Source organism: Dendrobates tinctorius, unplaced genomic scaffold, assembly GCF_039654945.1.
Source record: "Dendrobates tinctorius isolate UK_male_01 unplaced genomic scaffold, ASM3965494v1 ptg000034l, whole genome shotgun sequence".
Classification (NCBI taxonomy): Eukaryota; Metazoa; Chordata; class Amphibia; order Anura; family Dendrobatidae; genus Dendrobates; species Dendrobates tinctorius.
The window spans coordinates 2,113,820-2,138,581 of NW_027361702.1; the positions used below are offsets into that span (position 1 = coordinate 2,113,820).

At 43.5% G+C, this 24,762-nt stretch overlaps 1 protein-coding gene across 1 annotated transcript in view; it reads right to left on the reverse strand.

Moving 5' to 3' along the window:
• LOC141087479 (uncharacterized) overlaps positions 1-23,944 on the reverse strand; it is a 128,458-nt gene extending 104,514 nt beyond the window's left edge. The window contains exon 1 of the mRNA XM_073573032.1: positions 23,723-23,944. Within this exon, the coding sequence (XP_073429133.1) occupies positions 23,723-23,777 (55 nt within the window). The 5' untranslated portion in view covers positions 23,778-23,944. The remainder of the gene's footprint in view (positions 1-23,722) is intronic.
• Positions 23,945-24,762: the final 818 nt, after the last annotated feature.

Here is a 24,762-nt window from a genome sequence, read left to right on the forward strand (position 1 = left end):
CGAAAATTTTGAAAATTTTGCAATTTTCAAATTTTTAATTTTTATTCTGTCAAACCAGAGAGTTATATCACGCAAAATAGTTAATAAATAACATTTCCGACATGTCTACTTTACATCAGCACAATTTTGTAAACAATTTTTTTTGTTAGGAAGTTATAAGGGTTAAAAGTTGACCAGCAATTTCTCATTTTTACAGCAAAATTTACAAAACCATTTTTTTAGGGACCACCTCACATTTGAAGTCACTTTGAGGGGTCTATATGGCAGAAAATACCTAAAAGTGACACCATTCTAAAAACTGCACCCCTCAAGGTGCTCAAAACTACATTCAAGAAGATTATTAACCCTTCAGGTGCTTCACAGGAACTAAAGCAACGTGGAAGGAAAAAATGGACATTTTAATTTTTCCAACAAAAATTTTCTTTTAGCATCAAGTTTTTCATGTTCACATGGGTAACAGGATAAACTGGATCCTAAAATTTGTTGGGCAATTTCTCCTGGGTACACTGATACCTCATATGTGGTCATAAACCACTGTTTGCGCGCACGGCAGGGCTCAGAAGGGAAGGAATGCCATTTGACTTTTTGAATGGAAAATATGCTTGAATATTTAGCGGTTGCCATGTCGAGTTTGGAGAGTCCCTGAGTGCCTAAACATTGGAGCTCCCCCACAAGTGACCCCATTTTGGAAACTAGACCACCCAAGGAACTTATCTAGATGCATAGTGAGCACTTTGAATACCCAGGTGCTTCACAAATTGATAGGTAAAAATGAAAAAGTACTTTTTTTTCACAAAAATTTTCTTTTAGCCTCATTTTTTTTATTTTCACATGGGCAACAGGATAAGGTTAGTTTCGCATTAGCATTTGGAGGTGCAGCGGATGCTCGCCGTGAAGCTCTGCCCCCTGCTGCGCCTCCTCCGGTCAGCTCCGCCTATGGGCGCAAGCCCCTGCATACCCTATCTTTAGCATTGAGTACGCAGGCCATGTGCAGGCATGCTTTTGCCACTGCATGCATCCTTTTGACGGTTTGGCGAGCGCACCAAAATGCAACACGTTGCGTTTGGCGCAGGTCGGAGCACTGTCAAAAGGACGCAGGCGGCAAAAGCATACCTGCGCATGGCCTGCGTACCCAATGCTAAAGATAGAGTATGCAGGCCACATGCAGTGGCATGCACCCATAGGTGGAGCTGACTGGAGGAGGCGTGGCAGGGGGTGGAGCTTCACAGCGAGCATCCGCTGCGCCTCCAAATGCTAATGTGAAACCAGCCTAAAATGGATTCTAAAATTTGTTGGGCAATTTCTCCTGAGGTCACCGATACCTCATATGTGGTCATAAACCACTGCTTGGGTGCACGGCAGGGCTCAGAAGGGAAGGGGCGCCATTTGACTTTTTGAAAGGAAAATTAGCTCCAATCATTAGCGCACACCATGTCGCATATGGAGAGCCCCTGTGTGCCTAAACATTGGAGCTCCTCCACAAGTGACCCCATTTTGGAAACTAGACCCCCCCAAGGAACTTATCAAGATGCATAGTGAGCACTTTGAACCCCCAGGTGCTTCACAAATTGATCCGTAAAAATGAAAAAGTACTTTAAAAAAAAAAAATAATAATTTAGCCTCAATTTTTTCATTTTCACATGGGCAACAGGATAAAATAGATACTAAAATTTGTAGGGCAAATTCTCCTGAGTACACCGATACCTCATATGTGGTCATAAACCACTGTTGGGCACACGGCAGGGCTTGGAAGGGAAGGAGTGCCATTTGACTTTTTGAATGGAAAATTAGCTCCAATCATTAGCGGACACCATGTCACGTATGGAGAGCCCCTGTGTGCCTAAACATTGGAGCTCCCCCACAAGTGACCCCATTTTGGAAACTAGACCTCCCAAGGAACTTATCTAGATGTATAGTGAGCACTTTGAACCCCCAGGTGCTTCACAAATTGATCTGTAAAAATGAAAAAGTACTTTTTTCACAAAAATTTTCTTTTAGCCTCAATTTTTTCATTTTAACATGGGTAACAGGATAAAATGGATACTAAATCTTGTAGGGCAATTTCTATTGAGTACACCAATACCTCATCTGTGGTCATATACCACTTTTTGGGCGCACAACAGGGGTCGGAAGGGAAGGACCGCCATTTGACTTTTTGAAGGGAAAATTAGCTCCAATAGTTAGCAGACACCATGTCTCGTATGGAAAGTATGTAGTGTATGTCAGATTGGTGTGTGTAGTGTAGTATATGTCAGGTTGGTGTGTGTGGTGTTTACTACACCACATACATCAACCTGACATACACTACACCACACCACACACCAACCTAACATACACTACGTCAGGTTGGTGTGTGTGGTGTAGTTTATGTCAGATTGGTGTGTGGTGTGGTGTAGTGTACGTCAGGTTGGTGTGTATGGTGTAGGTTATGTCAGGTTGGTGTGGTATAGTGTATGTCAGGTTGGTGTGTGTGGTGTAGTTTACACCACACACACCAACCTGATGTACACTACGCCACACACACCAAGCTGATGTACACTACGCCACACACATCAACCTGACAAACTATGTCAGATTGGTGTGTGGTGTAGTATATGTCAGGTTGGTGTGTGTGTGGCGTAGTGTACATCAGGTTGGTGTGTGTGGTGTAGTGTATGTCAGGTTGGTGTGTGGTGTACCACACACACACCAACCTGATATACACTACGCCACACACACCAACCTGACGTACACTACGTCACACACACACCAACCTGATGTACACTACGCCACACACACCAACCTGACAAACTACGTCAGGTTTGTGTGTGGTGTAGTGTATGTTACGTTGGTGTGCTGTGTAATATACATCAGGTTGGTGTGTGTGGTGTAGTATACACCATACACACACCAACCTGATGTACACTACGCCACACACACCAATCTGATGTACACTATCCAATCTGACGTACACTCTGACAAAATTGTATTGTCAAAGATTCCGAAAGTGGCCGGTCCTTACTAGGTGGAATGATGATGCCCTAGCAGCTCTCTTTCGGAAAGGTCTGGCAGAAACCATAAAAGATGTTATGGTGGGATTTGCTGTCCCCTCTGGTCTTGATGACTCTATGTCATTTGCCAAATTGATCAGCGTTTACGTGAACGTAACACTACACGAGAGACGCTGCCGTCTTTCGAACGAACTTCTGAACCCATGCAATGCGAAAGGGTTTTGTCTAGGGCACAATGTCGGGAGTTTAGAAGGCGTAGTAACTTGTATTTTTTTGTGGGGATGCCTCTCATACTATTTTTGTTTGCCCTAAACAAGAAAAGCGTTTTGCTCACGCATTTGCAGTGGGCAGTGTGCAGCCTAAGTTCCTTTTGGCGATTACCTTGATCTGCTCCTTGTCTACATTTTGCGCTAAGGCTTTTGTTGATTCAGGAGCAGCTCTGAATCTGATGGATTTTCCCTTTGCCAAGCACTGTGGTTTTCCCATGATACCCCTGCGGACGCCTATCCCTTTGAGGGGTATTGATGCTACTCCTTTGGCGGAGAATAAAACCAAGTTTTGGACCCAGGTGATAATGCGGGTCACCCCGGACCACCAAGAGAATTGTAAATTTTTGGTGTTGCATAATTTGCATGATACTATTGTTCTGGGTTTTCCTTGGTTGCAAGCCCATAATCCTGTTTTGGATTGGAAATCTGTGTCTGTGGTGAGTTGGGGTTGTCAATGTGTTCTTAGTGACACTCCTGTTTTCTTCACCTCTCCCCAGTCTCACGATATTCCTGACTATTTGGCTGATTTTTCTGATGTATTTAAATGAGAATAAGTCTGCGTCTTTGCCTCCTCATAGACGTTATGACTGTGCAATTGAGTTAATGCCTGGGTGCAAATTTCCCAAGGGTCGGCCTTTCAACTTATCGGTACCTGAACATGATGCTATGCGATCTTATATCAAGGAGTTGTTGGAGAAGAGTCATATCAGACCATCCTCTTCACCTTTACATTCTGTTTTTTTTGGTGACCAGAAAAATGGCCACAGGAAAAATGCCCACAGGAAAATTCCCCACAGGAATAATGCCCACACGGAAAATTGCCCACATGGAAAATTTCCCACACGGAAAATTGCCCACATGGAAAATTGCCCACACAGAAAATTGCCCACATGGAAAACTGCCCACACAGAAAATTGCCAATTGCATCATCACAAAGTTTCAGATATATGATATTTGAGGTGCAAGGTGAGGATGTTCACATGATATGTGAAAAATGCCCACAGAATATTGCCCACAGACGTGAATACCCACAGGAAAACAGTAGCGAGTTATAGGTGAGATGATCTGCAGGACAGGGGGATAGTATGCAAGTATATGTGAGATGCTCTGCAGGGCAGAAGAATAATTTAGAATTATAGGTGAGATAGGTTAAATGCTCTGCTGGACAGGGGGATAGTATACAGTTATAGGTGAGATGCTCTGCAGAGCTGGAGAATAATATAGACTTATAAGTGAGATGCTCTGCAGGGCAGGAAAATAATATACAATTATAGGTGAGATGATCTGCAGGACAGAGAATAGTACAGAATTATAGGTTAAATGCTCTGCAGAACAGGGGGATAGTATACATGTATAGGTGAGATGCTCTGCAGGACAAAGAATAGTATAGAATTATAGGTTAAATGCTCTGCAGAACAGGGGGATAGTATACAGGTATAGGTGAGATGCTCTGCAGGACAGAGAATAGTATAGTATTATAGGTTAAATGCTCTGCAGGACAGGGGGATAGTATACAGGTATATGTGAGATGCTCTGCAGGACAGAGAATAGTATAGAATTATAGGTTAAATGCTCTGCAGGACAGGACTCTACAAAGTCTTCGACATCCTGGTAAAGAGATGGCCACCAGTAGTAGTGAGATAACAGGGAGAGAGTCTTCTTGACTCCAGCGTAACCGGTAATTTTGGATGAATGTTCCCAGCGTAGCAATCGTTTTCGAATTCTCTCAGGCACAAAGCTTCTTCCCAGGGGTAAGGAAGTCAGGTTGACAGGAGCCATGGTAGTTATCTTGGTGGGATCGATGATATGAGAAGGTTCCTCTTCAGTATCAGTCGACTGGAATGATCTATATAAAGCATTGACTTTAATGTTTTTATCGCCTGGTCGGAAATGGAGTTCAAAGTCAAAACGGGCGAAAAACAATGACCACCTGGCTTGCCGGGGATTGAGCCTTTGCGCAGACTGAATGTATGTCAGGTTCTTATGGTCAGTGAAAATCTTGAATGGATGTGTGGCGCCTTCTAGTAAGTATCTCCATTCCTCCAAGGATAACTTAATGGCCAAAAACTCTTTGTCACCAATGGAGTAATTTCGCTCTGAGGGGGAGAAAAGAAGCCGCAGGTGACGAGACGTCCAGAAGAAGACTTCTGCAAAAGAACAGCACCGGCCCCGGTAGAGGATACATCTACCTCAAGAGTGAAAGGTTTACTAACCTCTGGATGATGAAGTGCTGGAGCAGTGTCAAAAGCTTGCTTCAAGGATAGAAAGGCGTCCTCTGCCTCAGAAGACCAAGCATTAGGGTTAGCTCCTTTGCGGAGAATAGACGAGATAGGCCGAACCAATGAGGAGAAATGGGGGATGAAAAGCCGATAGTAATTCTCAAAGCCAAGGAAGTGTTGAATTGCCTTCACCCCATGGGGTCTTGGCAAATTGAGAATGGCGGACACTTTTGCTGGATCCATGCGTAGTCCAGAGTCCGAGATAATGTACCCTAAGAATGGTACGGACATTTGTTCGAAGACACATTTCTCGATCTTGGCGTAAGGGCGGTTCTCCCTCAAATGTCGGAGTACTTGGCGCACATTCTTTCTGTGGGCAGACAGATCAAGAGTAAACAAGGATATCATCCAGGTAGACCACAACGCAGGAGTACAGCATATCCCGGAAGATGTTGTTCACGAACTCCTGGAATACCGCTGGAGCGTTGCAGAGGCCGAAGGGTATAACCAAGTATTCGAAGTGACCGTCCCGGGTGTTAAAGGCGGTCTTCCACTCATCTCCAGAATGAATACAGATCAAGTTGTAGGCCCCACGAAGATCCAGCTTGGTGGAAATTCGTGCTCCTCTTAGCCGATCAAAGAGCAGCTCTGGGATCAGTGGCAGTGGATACTTGTTTTTGACTGTGATGTCGTTCAGCCCTCTATAGTCTATGCAGGTATGGAGGGAGCCATCCTTCTTTTTGACAAAGAAAAAGCACGCTCCTGCGGGCAAGGAAGAATTTTGAATGAAGCCTTTAGCTAGATTCTCCTGGACATACTCCAACATGGCTTGGGTTTTGGCAGGAGATAGCGGGTATATTCTACACCTAGAGGGTAGAGCCAGGAACGAGGTCAATTGGAAAGTCGTATGGTCGATGTGGAGGCAGAGTCTCAGCCTCCTTGTCGAAGACATCTGCGAAAGATCAGTAAGTTGACAGCAGACCTCCAGGTGCCGAGGACAGACAGGCAGAACCCATAGGATGGATAGGCAGCAGGCACTTCTTCTGACAGGATGGTCCCCAACAGAGTACATCGCCAGATCACCAGTCAAGAGTTGGCTCATGTGCCTGTAGCCAAGGGAGACCAAGAAGAAGCGTATGAGACAAAGTCGACAGGACATAGTGGGAGATCTTCTCTCGATGCAGAGCTCCAATCTGCAGCTCCACTTCTTCGGTGACCTGGGTAACGGTCTCCTGCAAGAGTTTACCGTCGACCGAAGCTATCAGCCGAGGAGTCCCCAGGGATCTGACAGGAATCCGATATTTTTTAACCGCCTCAAACCTGATAAAGTTCCCTGCCGTGCATGAATCCACATAAGCCTCCTTAGAGTAACGTTTGGAACCAAAATTCAGCAAAACAGACATGATCAGGGGAGGAGAGGAATCACATACACCTAGGGAGGCATCTCCTACCTGTCCTAGGCAGAGGAGTTTCCCAGCCTCTAGGGACAGGAGCAAAAGAGTATGGAAGCACTCCCACAGTAAAAACAGAGTCCTTGTGCGAGCCTCTCCTTACGGTGCCGTTCAGCCATCTTAAGTTGGTCCACAGCATTGGCTCAGATACAGAGGACGCAGAAGATAACATGGGTCACAAGTGAGGAGGACTGCGAGTAGACGAGGAGAGAAGAGGGAGTTTTCTATCTCTGTCAGCCTCACAGGTGCGCTCCTGGAAGCGCAAATCAATGCGGGTCTCTAGAGAGGTTAAATCCTCCAAAGAGGTAGGGGTCTCCCTACCCGCCAGTTCATCTTTATTCCGACTGGACAGGCTTCACCAAAGGCCCCTACAAGGGCCTCATTGCTCCAACCGAATTCCGAGGACAAGGTGCGAAAATGGGTGGTGTATTGGCCAACAGCTAGAGTACCCTGATGAAGGTTGAAATGGGACTTGGTGGTAGAAGCCAGACGACCTGGCTCGTCAAACACCCTGCGGAAGGTGCCCAAAAAGGTGGAGAGCTGAGAGACAAGAGGATCATCACGCTACCAGAGGGGATTCACCCACGCTAACACCTCCCCCTCTAAGTGGGAAACAATAAAAGCCACCTTACCACGATCGGTGGGATATTACTGCGGCAGGAGCTCAAAATGTAGTCGGCATTGATTCAAAACCCCCCGACACAACTTGGGGTCACCAATATACTGGGGTGGTTTGCCTAAACGGGGCAAAGGGTGCGAGACCGAGGCTTGGGCAGAAACGAAGGCAACAGATTGTAGGGAAAGGAGTCGGTTATCTACCAATGCCATATAGTTGAGGATGTGGGCCTTGGTGTCGTATTGCTGAGTGAGCTCTTGTTGGAGACTGGCCAGTTGGGAGGCATTCTCAGGGTCCGAGGACTGTAAGGCCGACAAGCGGGACTCCACAGATTTCAAAACGGACATAATCCTAGTCTGATTCTCCCGTAGAGGAGGCCAAGGTACCAGCGAGGTCCATGGCCTGATTATGCTGTAACATGCTGTAACAACTCATGGAGTGGTCCCTCTGGGTCATGATACCAACCCACCCTGGGTGAGCTGACCTAATGAGGACCACCCCCTAAACAGGGAGCGTCAGGGGCAGACCCAGGGGAATAAAGTACCACAACTGCTGGAACCAGGTGGCTGGCTCGAAGGAGGCGTGAGAGATTGTGTCTAGCAGGGTGAAGACGGGGGCACGCAGGGTACAGGAGTGTGCAAGCATGTACACGGGGGCTCGCAGGGTACAGGATAGTGTTGAGCGTGCATAGGGGGCACGCTGGGTACAGGAGTGCATAGAGCGTGTGCACGGGGGCACACAGGGTACAAGACAATGCAGGGTGCACACTAGAAAGCACGCCAGAGTACAAAGTAGTGCAGATAGGGCAGAGTACGAACTAGGAAGCACGCCAGAGTACAAGATAGTGCAGAGCACGTACTAGGAAGCACGCCAGAGTACAAGGTAGTGCAGAGCGTGTAATAAGAAGCACGCCAGAGTACAAGGCAGTGGACCTGAGTACAGAGAGCGTCAATGCAGAGACCAAGCAGGCCTAACAAGGAAGCAAAATGATAATCAGGCCCTGCCTACAGGAAGAGGCTGCCTGATATAGGGAATGCGTGCTGGGACTTCCAGGTCAGGTCCTCCAGGACCATAGAGACGTCAGAATTAGTGCGGATGCAGTCATAGCAGCGGGTTGAGCGCAAGCGCGCCCGATGGGACCCCAGCGCCGGCCGCGAGACCGGAATTGAAGATGTTGGGCAGCGTGCACCAGCTCCAGAGGTGCGCAGTGAGAGCGGTGTAACAATTATGCTCAAAAAAGATAGGTATTGGGTTGCAGAAATATGGCAGAAGATGCTCTAGACTTTTGAGTCAAACTGTAAAATATTTGCCTGTAACAGAAGGAAGTTTGTGGTATAGCAATGAAGGTCAGTAGAAACAGTGATGCATAGTGGAGGCTCCTTGCAAGATTGAAGCTGCAGTTCAGCAAATGGAGTTTGAAATTCAGTCAAAAATCAGCGTCATCTATGCTGAGAAATACAGGCAGATTCTTATCCATCATGTGATACCATCAGGAGGCCTCTGATTGGCTCCAAATGAATTCTGCAACAGGACAACAACCCCCAACATCCAGCCAATGTCATCAAGAACTATCTTCAGTATAAAGAACGAGGAGTCCTGGAGGTGATGATCTGGCCCTGCAGAAACCTGATCTCATGTTTTCCCGTTTGTCTGAGATCACATGAAGAGACAGAAGGATTTGTACAGGCGACATCCACAAAAGATCTGACGTTAGTTCTCCAAGATGTTTAGTGCAACGTCACTGACTGGTTGATTCAAAAACTGTGTGTAATTGGAACTATAAGTATTAATGATGTAATGCTGATTTAAAGGCAATTTTCATTTCTCTTTTGTTTATCGACTTTGCATTACATTAATAGATAAAAATAAACTCTTAAGTCTTCTATGTGTGAACGCATTCTTACTTTGCAGCATGTTTTCTGTATCGCTTCTCTATTTGTGGGCCAATTACAAATGTATGACGAATGGAATTTTGGGGACAAATTCCTCATACCTAGCAAAATTGACTTTCAAATGATCTGCTCATCTTCAGTACATACCTTTGTGTTTTGCTTCATTAAATTGCTGTATTGTTGGAATTCTTTTGTGTGCACACATTATGTTTATTGTAATTCTGTTGTTTTTGGAGTCGCCTAGAAATAAGAAGGTCTCCTCGTCATCACAGGTGGCGATTGTTTATTGTGTGGAACTCTGCCATACAAAGCTGTGATGGTTGATTCACTAATCACGGAGGACATGGAGGCCTTATATGGAAAATACAATATATAGGTCAGGTTATGGGTTCTAGATTTTGGAGATAGGAAGTTGATGGTTTTTTTGTCTTCCTTTGGACTCATTAGGCTATAGGTGTGATCTCAATGAACTTGAGTCTGAAAGTTTGAAACAATGAAATGTAATATAACAGTGAAATTCATGTAAGTGCTTGAATGCTTGAGCAGGCTATGACATTCCGTCATCTTATGCCCTTTCATGTGATGTATATGTATGCCATTTGTTGGGTGCAGGTGTATAGAGGAGTCTCAGGAGCTGAGCCCGCTCTGCTTTTAACCTTCTATGCTAACTATTTTGTATCTACTACCTAAACATCAAGCACAAGAGGACCTCTTAAATCTTCTGGAGGACCTGAGAGGTAACAGACATTAATTAAGGGCACACAAAATAGCTCTTATATCCTACAAAGAAGAGCTTGAACACTCAGCAAGCACGAGCAAGAACATGGGCATTTACAGAAATCCAAAACCTGCAGGCTAGTAATCATACAGTTACAGAAGCGACTGTGATTTTTTAATTTTGTAAAAATAGATACACTTTAACCAATTTGTTAATCTACAAACAAACATGACAAAGCCGACACATTAGTTAAACATTCTTCTATCACAATGCACTGAAACTTAGATTTACAAGTTTTTACAGGCAAACAGTTAATATGATATGATTGTGTTTTCAGTTAGCTTTCAGAAAAATAACATTTTCTGGGTAAAATGTTAATATTTAAAGGGTACCTGTCACCAGATCAACAGCGTCCAGTGTTTGCTAGTTTTCTGTTCCTGCTGATCCAATGAGTATTCCATTTTTTCTGTCTTTTTTGAAGCGACTATATGGGTCCAATGATCTAGGTCTTTTTATTTTCTATTTTTTATTTTCTTTATCAATGTGACATAACTCACAGGATTATCTGTGTCAAATACTGTATTTATGTTGCATTATTACATATTATAAAATCAAGCTGCTTAGTAAATGCTATAAAAATTAGTACTAGACATAAAGGCTAGTATATCTCTGTGCTTGGTTTTCCCTAATGGAGGATTTGGTTTTAATAGAAAAACAGCACGACTGTGTCTAACAATGTCTGAGAATAACAAAGCCCTGTACACCTGGTTGTATGGAGTTCTGAATAAAGAATACAATGCTAACACTTCATTTTTTTGCATGGAATTGGCACAATTGTTTGGCCTAAGGGTTGTGCATGTTGAGGGTGTGCCCCTTTAGGCCAATTTTGGCTCCAAAGGGATTGTCCGGCCTTAGGCTACAAGTCTGCAGTCACTCTGTCACTCTATTTCACTGCAGACAAAGATTACACATTTCCTTTGTATTTTAGCAAAAAAAAAAAAAAAAAAATTATTTATATATATATATATATATATATATATATATATATATATATAATTGCCTTAAATTGTCCATCATCCACTTCCATCTGGATGTCCCCGAATCCCACAATCCACCGCGCTGCACCGGAAGTACGCCGACCGCCATATTGGAATACCCAAGCGATGGGTATTCTAATATGGCACCTGCTGGTGGTACCAGGCCCTTTCACAGTACCACCAGCAGGACACCGCAGGGACCGTCGCCGGACCCTTGCTGCCTGCCCACCCACCTCCGTGCAGTCACAGCCGGCAGGAAAGGCCGCGGCTTGCGGCCTGTGCTGGATACGGGGTGGGGGCTACCTCTGGTGGTGCTGCACCCCATCTCGAGCACAGGCAGCAAGCCGCGATCTTTCCTGCCGGCTGACCACCTCTGCTGCCAGTACCCCCCGCCGCTGGACCCGCCACCACTGAACCACCCCGCCGCCGCTGGTCCCGCCGCTGCTTGCCATGCCACCGGACCCACCTGCCGGACCCGCCGCTGCCTGCCCACCATGTACACACACATGTACACACACACACACATACACACACATACACACACATGTACTCAGACACACGTACACACACATACACGTATACACACATACATATACACACACATGTACTCACGTACACACTCACATACTCACATACACACACATACGTACTCACATACACACACACATGTACTCACATACACACACACACGTACTCACATATACACACACACACGTACTCACATCTCCAGCACAGGCCGCAAACCACCCTCTTTCCTGCCGGCTGTGACAGCACGGAGTTGGGTGGACAGGCAGCTGCGGGACACACACACGTACACACACACACACATACGTACACACACATGTATGTACACACACACATGTACTCACACACACATGTACACAACCATATGTACTCACACACACACAGACGTACACACACACATACACATGTACACACACATATGTACTCACACACACATGTACACACACACATACTCATTTTTTTACATTTTAAAAAATACAAAAGGAAAATGGGCAGTGCAAAAGTTTTAGCACCGATGTAGATGTGTGCACTCATATAGCTTTGACCAAGGTTTCAGACCTGCATTAGCCTGTTAGGGTTATGGCTTGTTCATTAACAAATTAATACGTAAGCTGGCAAACTACCGTCAAAGTTCCTTACACTTGTCAGTCCTACTCTAACATGAAAACCACAGAAAGAGGAAAAAATCCTTTGATAGTGTATTTGTATTGAGGCCTGTCTATACAGGTAAGCATCTCTGCCTGTTTTTGCTTTTTTCTTAAATATTGGAGGTTTCTTTCCTCTTTCTGTGGTTTTCATGTTAGAGTAGGACTGACAAGTGTAAGGAACTTTGACGCAGTTTGCCAGCTTACGTATTATGGCCATGATATTAACCAATACCTTACATATATTGATGTTTTTGTGCACTTTTTATCTTTTCAGGGTGCAGTTGGGCCCAAATGGTTCTGTAAACTGTGGCCTCTGTTCACACGGGATGCATTCTAGTCAGCACTGGGCAGCCCCCCCTATATGGTGTTACTAAGAGGCTGTGAACTATATGCTCTGCATTCCCTGTGTGAACATTGCCACATACGGATATTTTTTTGCACTGGTGTGCCACACGGCCAATCCCTGATTGTAGGCTGGCTGTTTCATTAGGTATTTTTGCACCTGTGCAGTTGCCATTTTACTTGGGTCTGCTGCACCCTGATAGTGTATTTGTATTGAGGCCTGTCTATACAGATAAGCATCTCTGCCTGTTTTTGTTTTTTTCTTAAATATTGGAGGATTCTTTCCTCTGTTCTGTGGTTTTCACATTCACTCATGTGACCTACCCTGGTCACTTTATATGGTCCGTAGCCACGCCCACCAGATTACATGGCTATGACCTCATCACAGGTCCTACAACCATTCATACACATACTGTTCACTATGGGCGTTTTAGACACATGCCCCTGGGTGGATTTGTAGGTGATTGGTCTCACCCGTCTCACCAACCACCTAAAGGCTTCTCCCTGACACATTGTTCCAGAAACCTCAGCAGTACCTCTGCTGATCAGTACATAATCAAGCCTTCATCCCAAGGCCACCCACCTTGGGATACATAACGGTCATTTAGTATCCTACTCCTGTTACCCCACTGGATGTGCCTGTACACCCATCCTGGGACACCCACACAGCGCCCCCTAGCGGACACAGTGGTCACTACACCACAATATATATAAAAATGTATGTATGTCTGTGTGTGTGTGTCAGCCACGCCCACTCCACATAGCCCTGCCCAATCACTAAGCATCTTTCATTTCACCAGAGCTGTTTAAAAGAAGCTGAGCTATGATTGGTTGCTATGAGCAACAGTTTTCCCACTCCACAACACCTCAGCAGACACTGACCAGGTGGGAGAAATCTAGCATCCCCGGGAACATAACCTCCCAGCCATTGTCTGCCCCCCAGAAAGTAGCAGAGAGCACATGACAGAAATGAGTCACCTCCTCCCTGCCCATATACCCATCACGCATCCTCCATCCCATAGTCCAGTGCCCATATATGCATTACACATCCTCCATCCCATAGTCCAGTGCCCATATACCCATCACACATCCTTCATCCCATAGTCCAGTGCCCATATACCCATCACACATCCTCCATCCCATAGTCCCATAGGCACATCTTCCCTTTTAACGGGATCTCCGGTATGGAAGTTAGGGCAAATTCCTCAGTGCTCTGATTCTGACCCCAGGCTTCTTTTAAAGGGATCATTGGTATGGAAGTCAGAGCAAATCCTTCCAGCACTTTGGTTCTGAACCCCGGACTCTCTTTAAGGAGTCCCCAGTATGGTAGTTAGGACAGTTCCATTCAGCGCTCTGGTTCTGACCCCAGGCTCTCTTAAAGGGATCCCTGGTATGGAAGTTAGGGCAATTCCTCTCTGCGCTCTGGTTCTGACCCCAGGCCACTCTTAAAGGGATCCCCAGTATGGAAGTTAGGGCAATTCCACTCAGCGCTCTGGTTCTGACCCCAGGCTGATGGGATGATGTGGGATATTAGTGGTAGTAGTGCGGTGGCTCTTGCTGATGGGATGATGTGGGATATTAGAGGTAGTAGTCCAGTGTCTCTGACGGGATGATGTGGGGTATTAGTGGTAGTAGTCCGGTGGCTCTGACGGATGATGTGGGATACTAAGGGTAGTAGTCCAGTGGCTCTGGCTGATGGGATGATGTAGGATGATGATGTAGGATATTAGTGGTAGTAGTCCGGTTGCTCTGGCTGACAGAATGATGTGGGATATTATAGTGAATGTGGATATGAGGTGTGGGCGGGGCTATACACTCAGCTTTATATACATTGATATAATCATCATAATTTGTTATAACTAACCGTAAAATAACAGACATTTCCAGCAACAGCTCGCGTGACATTGTTATGTCACGTAAGCACTGCAGCCAATCAGTGGCCGGTAAGGGGCTACAGTTCTCACACTTCCATCAGACATCTTTGACTCGTCTGAAAGAAATGTAAGCAAAATATCCCATTGGGGAATGCTGATTGGCTGCAGTGGCATAATGAAGGCATTCAAACCCTGGGTGACCTGGCGCTAACATCACTGGAACGGCATCAGTGTGGGAGGTGAATATCTGGTATTTTCATTCTACACTGAGGAATATGCAGTGGATTTATATCTAATCATATCAATTAGAATAATTTCAGAGCCTTTTCCACCTTTAATGTCATCTATAATCTGTACAATTCAGCTGAAATCTTTTCTGGTAGAAAAAGTAAATATGTACACCCTTCAGCTAATACTTTGTTGAAGTCCTCTTTGAAGGTATGACAGCATTCAGCATTTTTGGGTGTGAGTCTATCAGCATGGCACATTGTTCTTAAAGGTGAAATTCCTCTTCATCTTCAGCTTTTTAGCAGAGGTCTTAGTGTTTTGATGCAAAATTGACTGATATTTGGAACTGTTCATAATTCTCTCCATCTTGAATAAATAACCATTTCCAGCTGTCGAAAAACAGCTCCAAAGCATAATGCTGCCTCTGTTAACAGGTACGCTGGTGTAACAGCGCAGACAATGAGGACACAGTGGTACTTAACAAACAACTATTTATTTGGCTAGCGGAAATATGTATAGACACGAAGTCAAGGGTAATCGTGAACAATGGCCGTACTATCAGTTATGGCACAATCAGAGCACGATAATGCAACAAAACAGGATAGTTACACAATGTTATACATATAACTTTGACCTTTGGAAGTGCATTGAGTTGTAGGTTGGATTGTTGCTAAAGGGAAAAAAAATCTCTTTAACTCTTCTCCCTTGCGAGTGTGAACTAGAGGAGTGTTACCGGAGCGTGAGTGCGAGCGGAAGTACAGTAAGTGTGTGACTTGTGATTCAGTGATTCAGTGACCTTGGATTCAGTGAGTTGACAAAGGAGGAATTAATGAATTGCTGTTTGTATTTTATTAATACTTTGCATTTCTTTTTACTTATCATTTCTGTCTGGTGCAATCCCCATTAAGAATGTGCTCCATTATTGACAATGCCATCCATTGTACATCTTGACACTTGTATGCAATCCTTGATCACCCGGTCGAGGGTGCATACTGCTGTGTGAGATGTGAGCACATTGTGCATTTGGAAGCCCAGATACTGGATCTAAATGTGCAGCTGGCAACACTGAGATCCATAGACAATATGGAAAGGAGTCTTCTGCTGACTGGGCAGACGCTCAAAGGGATAGATGAGGGGGGGGATGCTAGGTTGGAGCTGCAGGACAGTGAAGCAGATAGCTTGGTGACAGTTAGAAGGCGGGGTAGAGGGAAGAGTGCCAGGGAGGCTAGTCCTGATCTGGCACACCCCAATAAGTTTGCTAAGTTGGCTCAGGAATGGGGTGACACTCCCCATTACAGGGGTAGCACTGCTGCAGCAAGGCATGTCCTCTGAAAGCCAGAGCAGAGTCTGCTCCAGTAAGGGGGGAAATAGGAGAGCAGGCAGGCCAGAAAGGTGCTGGTAGTGGTGGACTCAATTATTAGGGGAACAGATATGGCAATCTGTCACAAAGACAGGGATTGTTGAACGGTGTGCTGCCTACCTGGCGCTCGAGTCCGACACATCACTGATCGGGTTGACAGATTATTGGGAGGGGCTGGTGAGCATCCAGTGGTCACAGTGCACATTGGCATAAATGACAAAGTTAGAGGTAGGTGGAAGGTCCTTAAAGATGATTTCAGGAAATAGGCTGCACGCTTAAAGCAAGGACCTCCAAAGGTGGTATTCTCTGAATTGCTGCCTGTACCATGTGCCGCGCCAGAGAGGCAATGGGAGATTGGGAAGATAAATATGTGGTTCAGGAATTGGTGTAGGAAGAAGGGGTTTGGGTTCCTGGAGAAGTGGGCCAACTTCTCAGTTGGCTACAGGTTCTATGCTAGGGACGGGCTGCACCTCAATGGGGAGGGTGCATCTGTGCTGGGGGAGAAAATGGCTAGAAGGTTGGAAGAGGGTTTAAACTAGGGATTGGGGGGAGGGCATTCATTTTATAGGAGGGGAAGATAGTGACCTGGGCACAGATAAAGAAATTGGGGGTGGCATGAGGGGTGAGGTTAGAACAGTTAAGATTTTAGAGAAGAATAGAGGAAATAAGAGATACATAAAGTGCATATATACTATTGACAGAAACCTCATCAACAAAATGGAGGAATTAGAATTAACTATGTTGGAACATAATTATGACAAGGTGGGGATATCTGAGGCATGGCTGGATGAGAGCCATGACTGGGCGATTAATTTACAGGGCTATAGCCTGTTCAGAAATGACGAGGGGAGGGGTGTTTATATGTAAAATCATCCTTAAAACCCATCCTGCATTATAATATATGTGAATATAATGAAAATGTAGAATCTCTGTTGGTGGAGATAAGGGGAGGGGGAAAAAAATAATAAATTACTGAGATTTTTTATAAGTCTACAAAGAGAATGGAAGCAACAGAGAATATCCCCATCAAGCAAATAAATGAAGCTGCAACTCAAGGAGAAGTCATTATTATGGGGGACTTCAACTACCCTGAAATACATTGGGGAACCGAAACCTGCAGTTCCAGCAAAAGCAATAGGATTCTGACAACTATGAGAGACAATTACCTTTCACAACTGGTTCAGGACTCAACAAGAGGGGGGGCACTGTTAGACCTAATATTAACCAACAGGCCAGACTGCATATCAAATATAAGGGTTGGGGGTCACTTGGGTAATAGTGATCACAAATTAATAAGTTTTCATGTATCCTTTAATAAGATGTGTAGTAGAGGGGATACAAGGACACTAAACTTCAGGAAGGCAAATTTCCAACGGATGAGAAATGATCTTAGTGCAATTAACTGGGATGATATCCTGAGACATAAAAATACACAAAGAAAATGGGAGACGTTTATTAGCATCCTGAATAGGAGCTGTGCACAATATATACCGTATGGGAATAAACATGCTAGAAATAGGATGAATCCACTATGTTTAAACAGAGCTGTAAGGGGCGCAATAAGTGACAAAAAGAAAGGATTTAGAGAATTAAAGCAAGTAGGTAGTGATGAGGCATTAAATAAATACAGAAGATTAAATAAATTCCGCAAAAAGTAAATCAAGGCAGCAAAGATTGAGACAGAGAGACTCATTGCCAGAGAAAGTAAAAATAATCCCAAAATATTCTTTAACTATATAAATAGTAATAAACTAAAAAATGATATTGTTGGCCCCCTTAAAAATAGTCTGGGTGAAATGGTGGATGAGGAAAAAGCCAATATGCTAGATGACTTTTTGTCAACAGTATTTACTCAAGAAAATCCCATGACGGATAACATGATCAGTGGTAAAAAAAAATTCTCCATTAAATGTCACCTGCTTAACCCAGCAGGAAGTACGGCAGCATCTACAAATCACTAAAATTGACAAATCCCTGGGCCCGGATGGGATACACCCCCGAGTACTGCAGGAATTAAGTACAGTCATAGATAGACAATTAATTTTAATCTTTAAAGATTCCATAATAACAGGGTCTGTACCACAGGACTGGCGTATAGCAAATGTGGTGCCAATATTCAAAAAGGGGACAAAAACTGAACTTGGAAATTATAGGCCAGTGAGTTTGACCTCTACTGTGGGTAAAATTCTAGAGGGTTTTCTAAGAGATGCTATACTGGAGTATCTGAAGAAGAATAACATCATGACCCAATATCAACATGGGTTTACAAGGGACAGTTCCTGTCAGACTAATCTGACAAGCTTCCATGGAGAGGTAAGTTCCGGACAGGACCAAGGAAATGCAGTGGATGTGGTGTACATGGACTTTTCAAAAGCTTTTGATATGTTGCCACACAATAGGTTGATACATAAAATGAGAACAATGGGGATGGGGAAAATATGTGTAAGTGGGTTAAGACCTGGCTCAGGGATAGGAAACAGAAGGTGGTTATTAACTCCTTTCCTACATTGGACATACTATTCCATCCATGTGACCGGGGACCTTAAGTCCCAAGGACGGAAGAGTGCGTCGGCACATTAAACCCTGGCACACTGCGATCAAACATGATCACAGTGTACCGGGGGCATAGGGAAGAATCACGCAGGTTGGGTGCTCCCTGCGTGCTTCCCTGAGCCCCTCGGAACAGCGCGATGTGATTGGGCTGTTCCGAGGGCCTCCATCCTGCAGGCCCCTGGAACTGCGGGGGCCTTCGGGGGCCTGCAGGGAGGTGGCTTCCTCAGCGCCTGCTGAGAACTGGTGCTGAGAAAGCCTGCTCCAGTGCCTGTCAGATCGCTGATCTGACACAGCGCTGTGCAAAGTGTTAGATCAGCGATCTGACACTAGACAGTGATGTCCCCACCTGGGACAAAGTAATAAAGTTAAAATAAACACCTGTAAAAATAATTTTAAAAATATTCCTAAATAAATAAATAAAAAAAAATATTCCCAAATAAATTATTTTTTTAGCAAATTTAAAAAAACAATAAAAGTACACATACTTAGTATCATCATGTCCGTATCGACCCGCCCTATAAAACTGTCCCACTAGTTAACCCCTTTAGTGAACCCCTTAAAAAAAAATAAAGCAAAAAACAATGCTTTATCATCATATCGCCGAACAAAAAGTGCAATAACGCCTGATCAAAATGACAGATATGAATAAACATGATACTGCTGAAAACGTCAGCTTGTCCCGCAAAAAATGAGCCCCCACTCAGCATCATCAGCAAAAAAACAAAAAAGTTATAGCTCGCAGAATAATGCGATGCAAAAATAATTTTTTATATAAAATTGTTTTTATTGTATAAAAGCGCCAAAACATTAAAAAAGATATAAATGAGGTATCGCTGTAATCGCGCTGACTCAAAGAATAAAACCACTTTATCAATTTTACCACACGCAGAAAAGTGCACACGCCCCCCAAAAGAAATTCATGCAAAAAATAAGACCTCATATGACTCTGTGGGTCAAAATATAAAAAATTATAGCTCTCAAAATGTGGTGATGCAAAAGCTATTTTTACAATAAAAAGCATCTTTTAGCGTGTGACAGCTGCCAAACATAAAACCCGCTATAAATAGTAAATAAATAGTAAATCAAATCCCCCTTTATCACCCCCTTATTTAGGGAAAAATAGTAAAATAAAAGAAAATGTATTTATTTCCATTTTCCCGTTAGGGCTAGGGTTAGGGCTAGGGTTAGGGCTGAGGTTAGGGTTAGGGGTGTGTTGGGGTAAGGGTTGGAGTTAGAATTGGGGGGTTTCCACTGTTTGGGCACATCAGGGATCCTCCAAATGCAACATGGCGTCTGATCTCAATTCCAGGCAATTCTGCAGTGAAAAAGTCAAACGGTGCTCCTTCCCTTCTAAGCTCTGCCATGTGCCCAAACAGTGGTTTACCCCCACATATGGGGTATCAGCCCACTCAGGACAAATTGCACAATAACTTTTGGGGTCCAATTTCTCCTGTTACGTTTGGAAAAATAACAAATTGGGGGCAAAACTATCATTTTTGTGGAAAAAAATATGATTTCTTATTTTTATGGCTCTACGTTATAAACTTCTGTAAAGCACTTGCTGGTTCAAAGTGCTCACCACACATCTAAATAAGTTCCTTGGGGGGTCTAGTTTCCAAAATGGGGTCACTTGTGGGGGTTTCCACAGTTTAGGCACATCAGGGGCTCTCCAAATGTGACATGACACCGGCAGACCATTCCATTTAAAGTCTGCATTCCAAAACGTCACTACTTCCCTTCCGAGCCCCGACGTGTGCCCAAACAGTAGTTTTCTCCCACATATGGGGTATCAGCGTACTCAGAACAAATTGTACAACAATTTTTGGGGTCCAATTTCTCCTGTTACCCTTGGGAACATAAAAAAATTGGGGACTAAAAGATCATGTTTGTGGAAAAAATATTATTTTTTTTTTCACGCCCGGGCGTTATAAACTTCTGTGAAGCACTTGAAGATTCAAAGTGCTCATCACACATCTAGATAAGTTCCTTGGGGGGTCTAGTTTCTAAAATGGGGTCACTTGTGGGGGGTTTTCACTGTTCAGGCACATCAGGGGCTCTCCAAACGCGATATGGTGCCCAAAGTAAAATCCAGGGAATTTTGCATCAAACGGCGCTCCTTCCCTTCCGAGCTCTGCCATGCGCCCAAACAGTGGTTTACCCCGACATATGGGGTATTAGCATACTCAGGACAAATTACACAATAACATTTGGGGTCCTGTTTCCATTGGGAAAATAAAAATTGTGGGTGAAAAGATCACTTTTTTGGAAAAAATATGATTTTTTAATTTTACAGCTGTACGTTATAAACTTGTGTGAAGCCCATGGGGGTTCAAAGTTCTCACCACACATCTAGATAAGTTCCTTGGGGGTCTAGTTTCCAAAATGGTGTCATTTGTGGGGGGTTTCCACTGTTTAGGCACATCAGGGGCTCTCCAAATGCAACATGGCGTCCAATCTCAATTCCAGCCAAAAAAGTCAAATGGCGCTGCTTCTCTTCTGAGCTCTGCCATGAGCCCAAATAGTGGTTTACCCCCACATATGGGGTGTCAGCGTACTCAGGACAAATTGCACAATAACTTTTGGGGTCCTGTTACCCTTGGGAAAATAAAAATTGGGGGTGAAAAGATCATTTCTTTGGAAAAAATATGATTTTTTAATTGTACTGCTGTACGTTATAAACTTCTGTGAGGCCCTTGGGGGTTCAAAGTTCTCACCACATATATAGGTACGTTCCTTGTGGGGTCACTTGTGGGGAGTTTCCACTGTTTAGGCACATCAGGGACTCTCCAAACGTGACATGGCGTCCGATCTCAATTCCAGCCAATTTTGTGTTGAAAAAGTCAAACGGCGCTCGTTCCCTTCCGAGTTCTGCCATGTGCCGAAACAGTGGTTCCTCCAAACATATCAGGTATCACCATACTCAGGACAAATTGCACAATAACTTTTGCAGTCCACTTTCTCCTGATATCCTTTTTTTTGTGAAAGTTAAATGTTCATTATTTGTAAACATTCAAAAAATTCCTGTGAAGCAGCTGAAGGGTTAATAAACTTCTTGAATGTGATTTTGAGCACCTTGAGGGGTGCAGTTTTTAGAATGGTGTCACTTTTGGGTATTTTCTATCATATAGACCCCTCAAAGTGACTTCAAATGTGATGTGGTCACTAAAAATAAAATGGTGTTGTAAAAATGAGAAATCACTGGTCAACTTTTAACCCTTATAACTTCTTAATAAAAAAAAAAATTTGGCTCCAAAATTGTTCTGATGTAAAGTGAACATGTGGAAAATGTTACTTATTAAGTGTTTGGGGGGCCATATTTCTGTGATTAAAGGGCATAAAAATTCAAAGTTGGAAAATTGCAAAATTTTCTAAATTTTCGCCGAATTTCCATTTTTTTCCACATATAAACGCAAGTTATATGAATGAAATTTTACCTCTAACATGAAGTACAATATGTCACAATAAAACAATGTCAGAATCACTGGGATCCATGGAAGCGTTCAAGAATTATGACCTCATAAAGGGACAGTGGTCAGAATTGTAAAAATTGGCCCGGGCATTAACGTGCAAACCACCCTTGGGAGTAAAGGGATTAAAGGAGCACACTCGGACTGGGTCACGGTTAACAGTGGGGTACCACAGGGGTCAGTATTGGGCCCGCTTCTTTTTAACATATTTATTAATGACCTTGTAGGGTGCATAGAGAGTAGAATTTCAATATTTGCAGATAACACTAAACTCTGCAGGGTAATCAATACAGAGGAGTACAATTTTATATTACAGGATTATTTATGTAAACTAGAAGCTTGGGCTGATAAATGGCAAATGACCTTTAAAGGGAATCTGTCACCTTTTTTGGCATTTTTGGCAAGGGGGCATCCTCTACGTCTGGAGGAAAGAAGGTTCAAGCATAATCACAGACGCGGATTCTTTACTGTAAGAGCAGTGAGACTATGGAACTCTCTGCCATATGATGTTGTAATGAGTGATTCACTACTAAAATTTAAGAAGGGACTGGATGCCTTTCTTGAAAAGTATAATATTACAGGGTATATACACTAGTCTCCTTAATATTGCGTTGATCCAGGGAGCTAGTCTGATTGCCGTATGTGGAGTCGGGAAGGAACTTTTTTCCCCAATGTGAAGCTTACTGTTGCCACATGGGGTTTTTTTGCCTTCCTCTGGATCAACATGTTAGGGCAAGTTAGGATAGGATATGGGTTGAACTAGATGGACTTAAAGTCTCCCTTCAACCTTAATAACTATGTTACTATGTTAGAAGATGGGAGGCGCCGGACCAGACCGGACCACCAGTGAGTATAATCTATCTTGCTTTTCTTCTCTTTCAGGCTACATCAGGGGCTTATCTACAGCATTACAGCATTACAGAATGCTGTAGATAAGTCCCCGATGGCGATGGCGATAGCAGCTCATAGGGCTAAAAATAGGTGACAGATTCCCTTTAAAATAAAAGAGGAAAAATTAAAATGCAAAAACAAAAATTGTCTGTGGAAAGAAGGGATAAATATTGTAGGGGAGTAGGATCATTTTTTGCCACTCTTCATTCAATTTGCATTACAGGTCTGTTAAAAAAAAAAGTGCAATGTAAGTGATAATTGAACGACATGGAAACACATAAACTTTTATAGCCTTAGGTCCTTTTATCTTCATTTGTTTTCGTTCAGTATTTGGAGATTTGCTTGTTTTTTTTTTCCTTCTATTCATTGTAGACTGACTGCCCTTATGGTAATTGCACAATTTACACTAAGAATGGAGCAGAACTAGTTTACTAGTGGGCTCAAAGTTTACTTTAACTTTTTCATCACTATTTCTAGAGATACAATCAGTAGATAGAAAACATTATAAGCTGCACACAAGGCAGACTGAGCATTATATACACACACGACATGCAGGCATTTGTAATGCAAAATGTGACTCATTTTCATTAACTTATATTTATTTGTATTATTTATAGGAAATATATTTTTCAAAAGAACTTACCAGAAATCCTGGCTAATGAAATAGTCAGAAACTCAATAATCTCTCCTTCTGGCATTTCTTCGAAATTTGTAGCAGTTCCAATGTAGAAATGTAATATAAAATGTTTCTTTGCACAGATATTGTGCTTAATCCTCTTCCACCTGCTGTCTCGCTCACACGTTAATTATCTGTCCTGCTCTTCTATTATTTCTTTGCTGGGTTTTGCAACAGGCAAAACCTGTCTTAGCTGTCAAACTGTAGAACTGATTGCTTGTTACAGAGCCGGCTATTAAGAGGAGGTCATCTTAAACCCGCCCCAAAAGTAGTTTCTGCATACATTTTCATGCTCTATTTTATAATTACATTACACATCTTCCTTTAGAATCACCAATGTCTATGCATATTCAACCTATCTTTTGAAACATCCAACAGTTAAATAAATTAAAAATCCATGACCTCTAAGAAAGATTTTCTCAGTGACTTAAAACGCATAAAAAAGAAGATAATTGTAATATAATTATATCTTCCAGCATAGTACATGGTACAATTCTGCATTGATATTCATGCTAAACATTTAATAAGTTCTGCCTGGTAAGCAAAAGTTCTTGGCTTCAAGTTGGCACAACGACAACTCATTGCAATCTCCTAATTGTCAATCACAACTATGTATCCTAATTAGAGATGAGGGAACTTCCTCAGATAGGGGTTGCCTAACAAACCGGCAGTCCCTGCATGTGATGCCACTGTCAAACAGTCACGAGAAATGCAGCTGTGTGGAATCGGACATATTTTCAAACATGTTGTCACACAATGTGAAGGAAAGCTAAATGTAACACAAAAGGATAAGGGAAAGGGAACCAAAGACTAGGGAAGAAGGGAGTGGAGACCCCTAGACAGATCTAACGTCACCTGTCTGCCTTATCATCCTTATATTGGTTCCGCACCTATTGCCGAGCAGGATACCTACTCCCTGCCTGGCCCTGGCAATAAGCCCTGGACCGGGAAGGACAGGATGAGCACTAGTCAATCCCCACTACCTCTAAAGACAACTGGGATAGAGA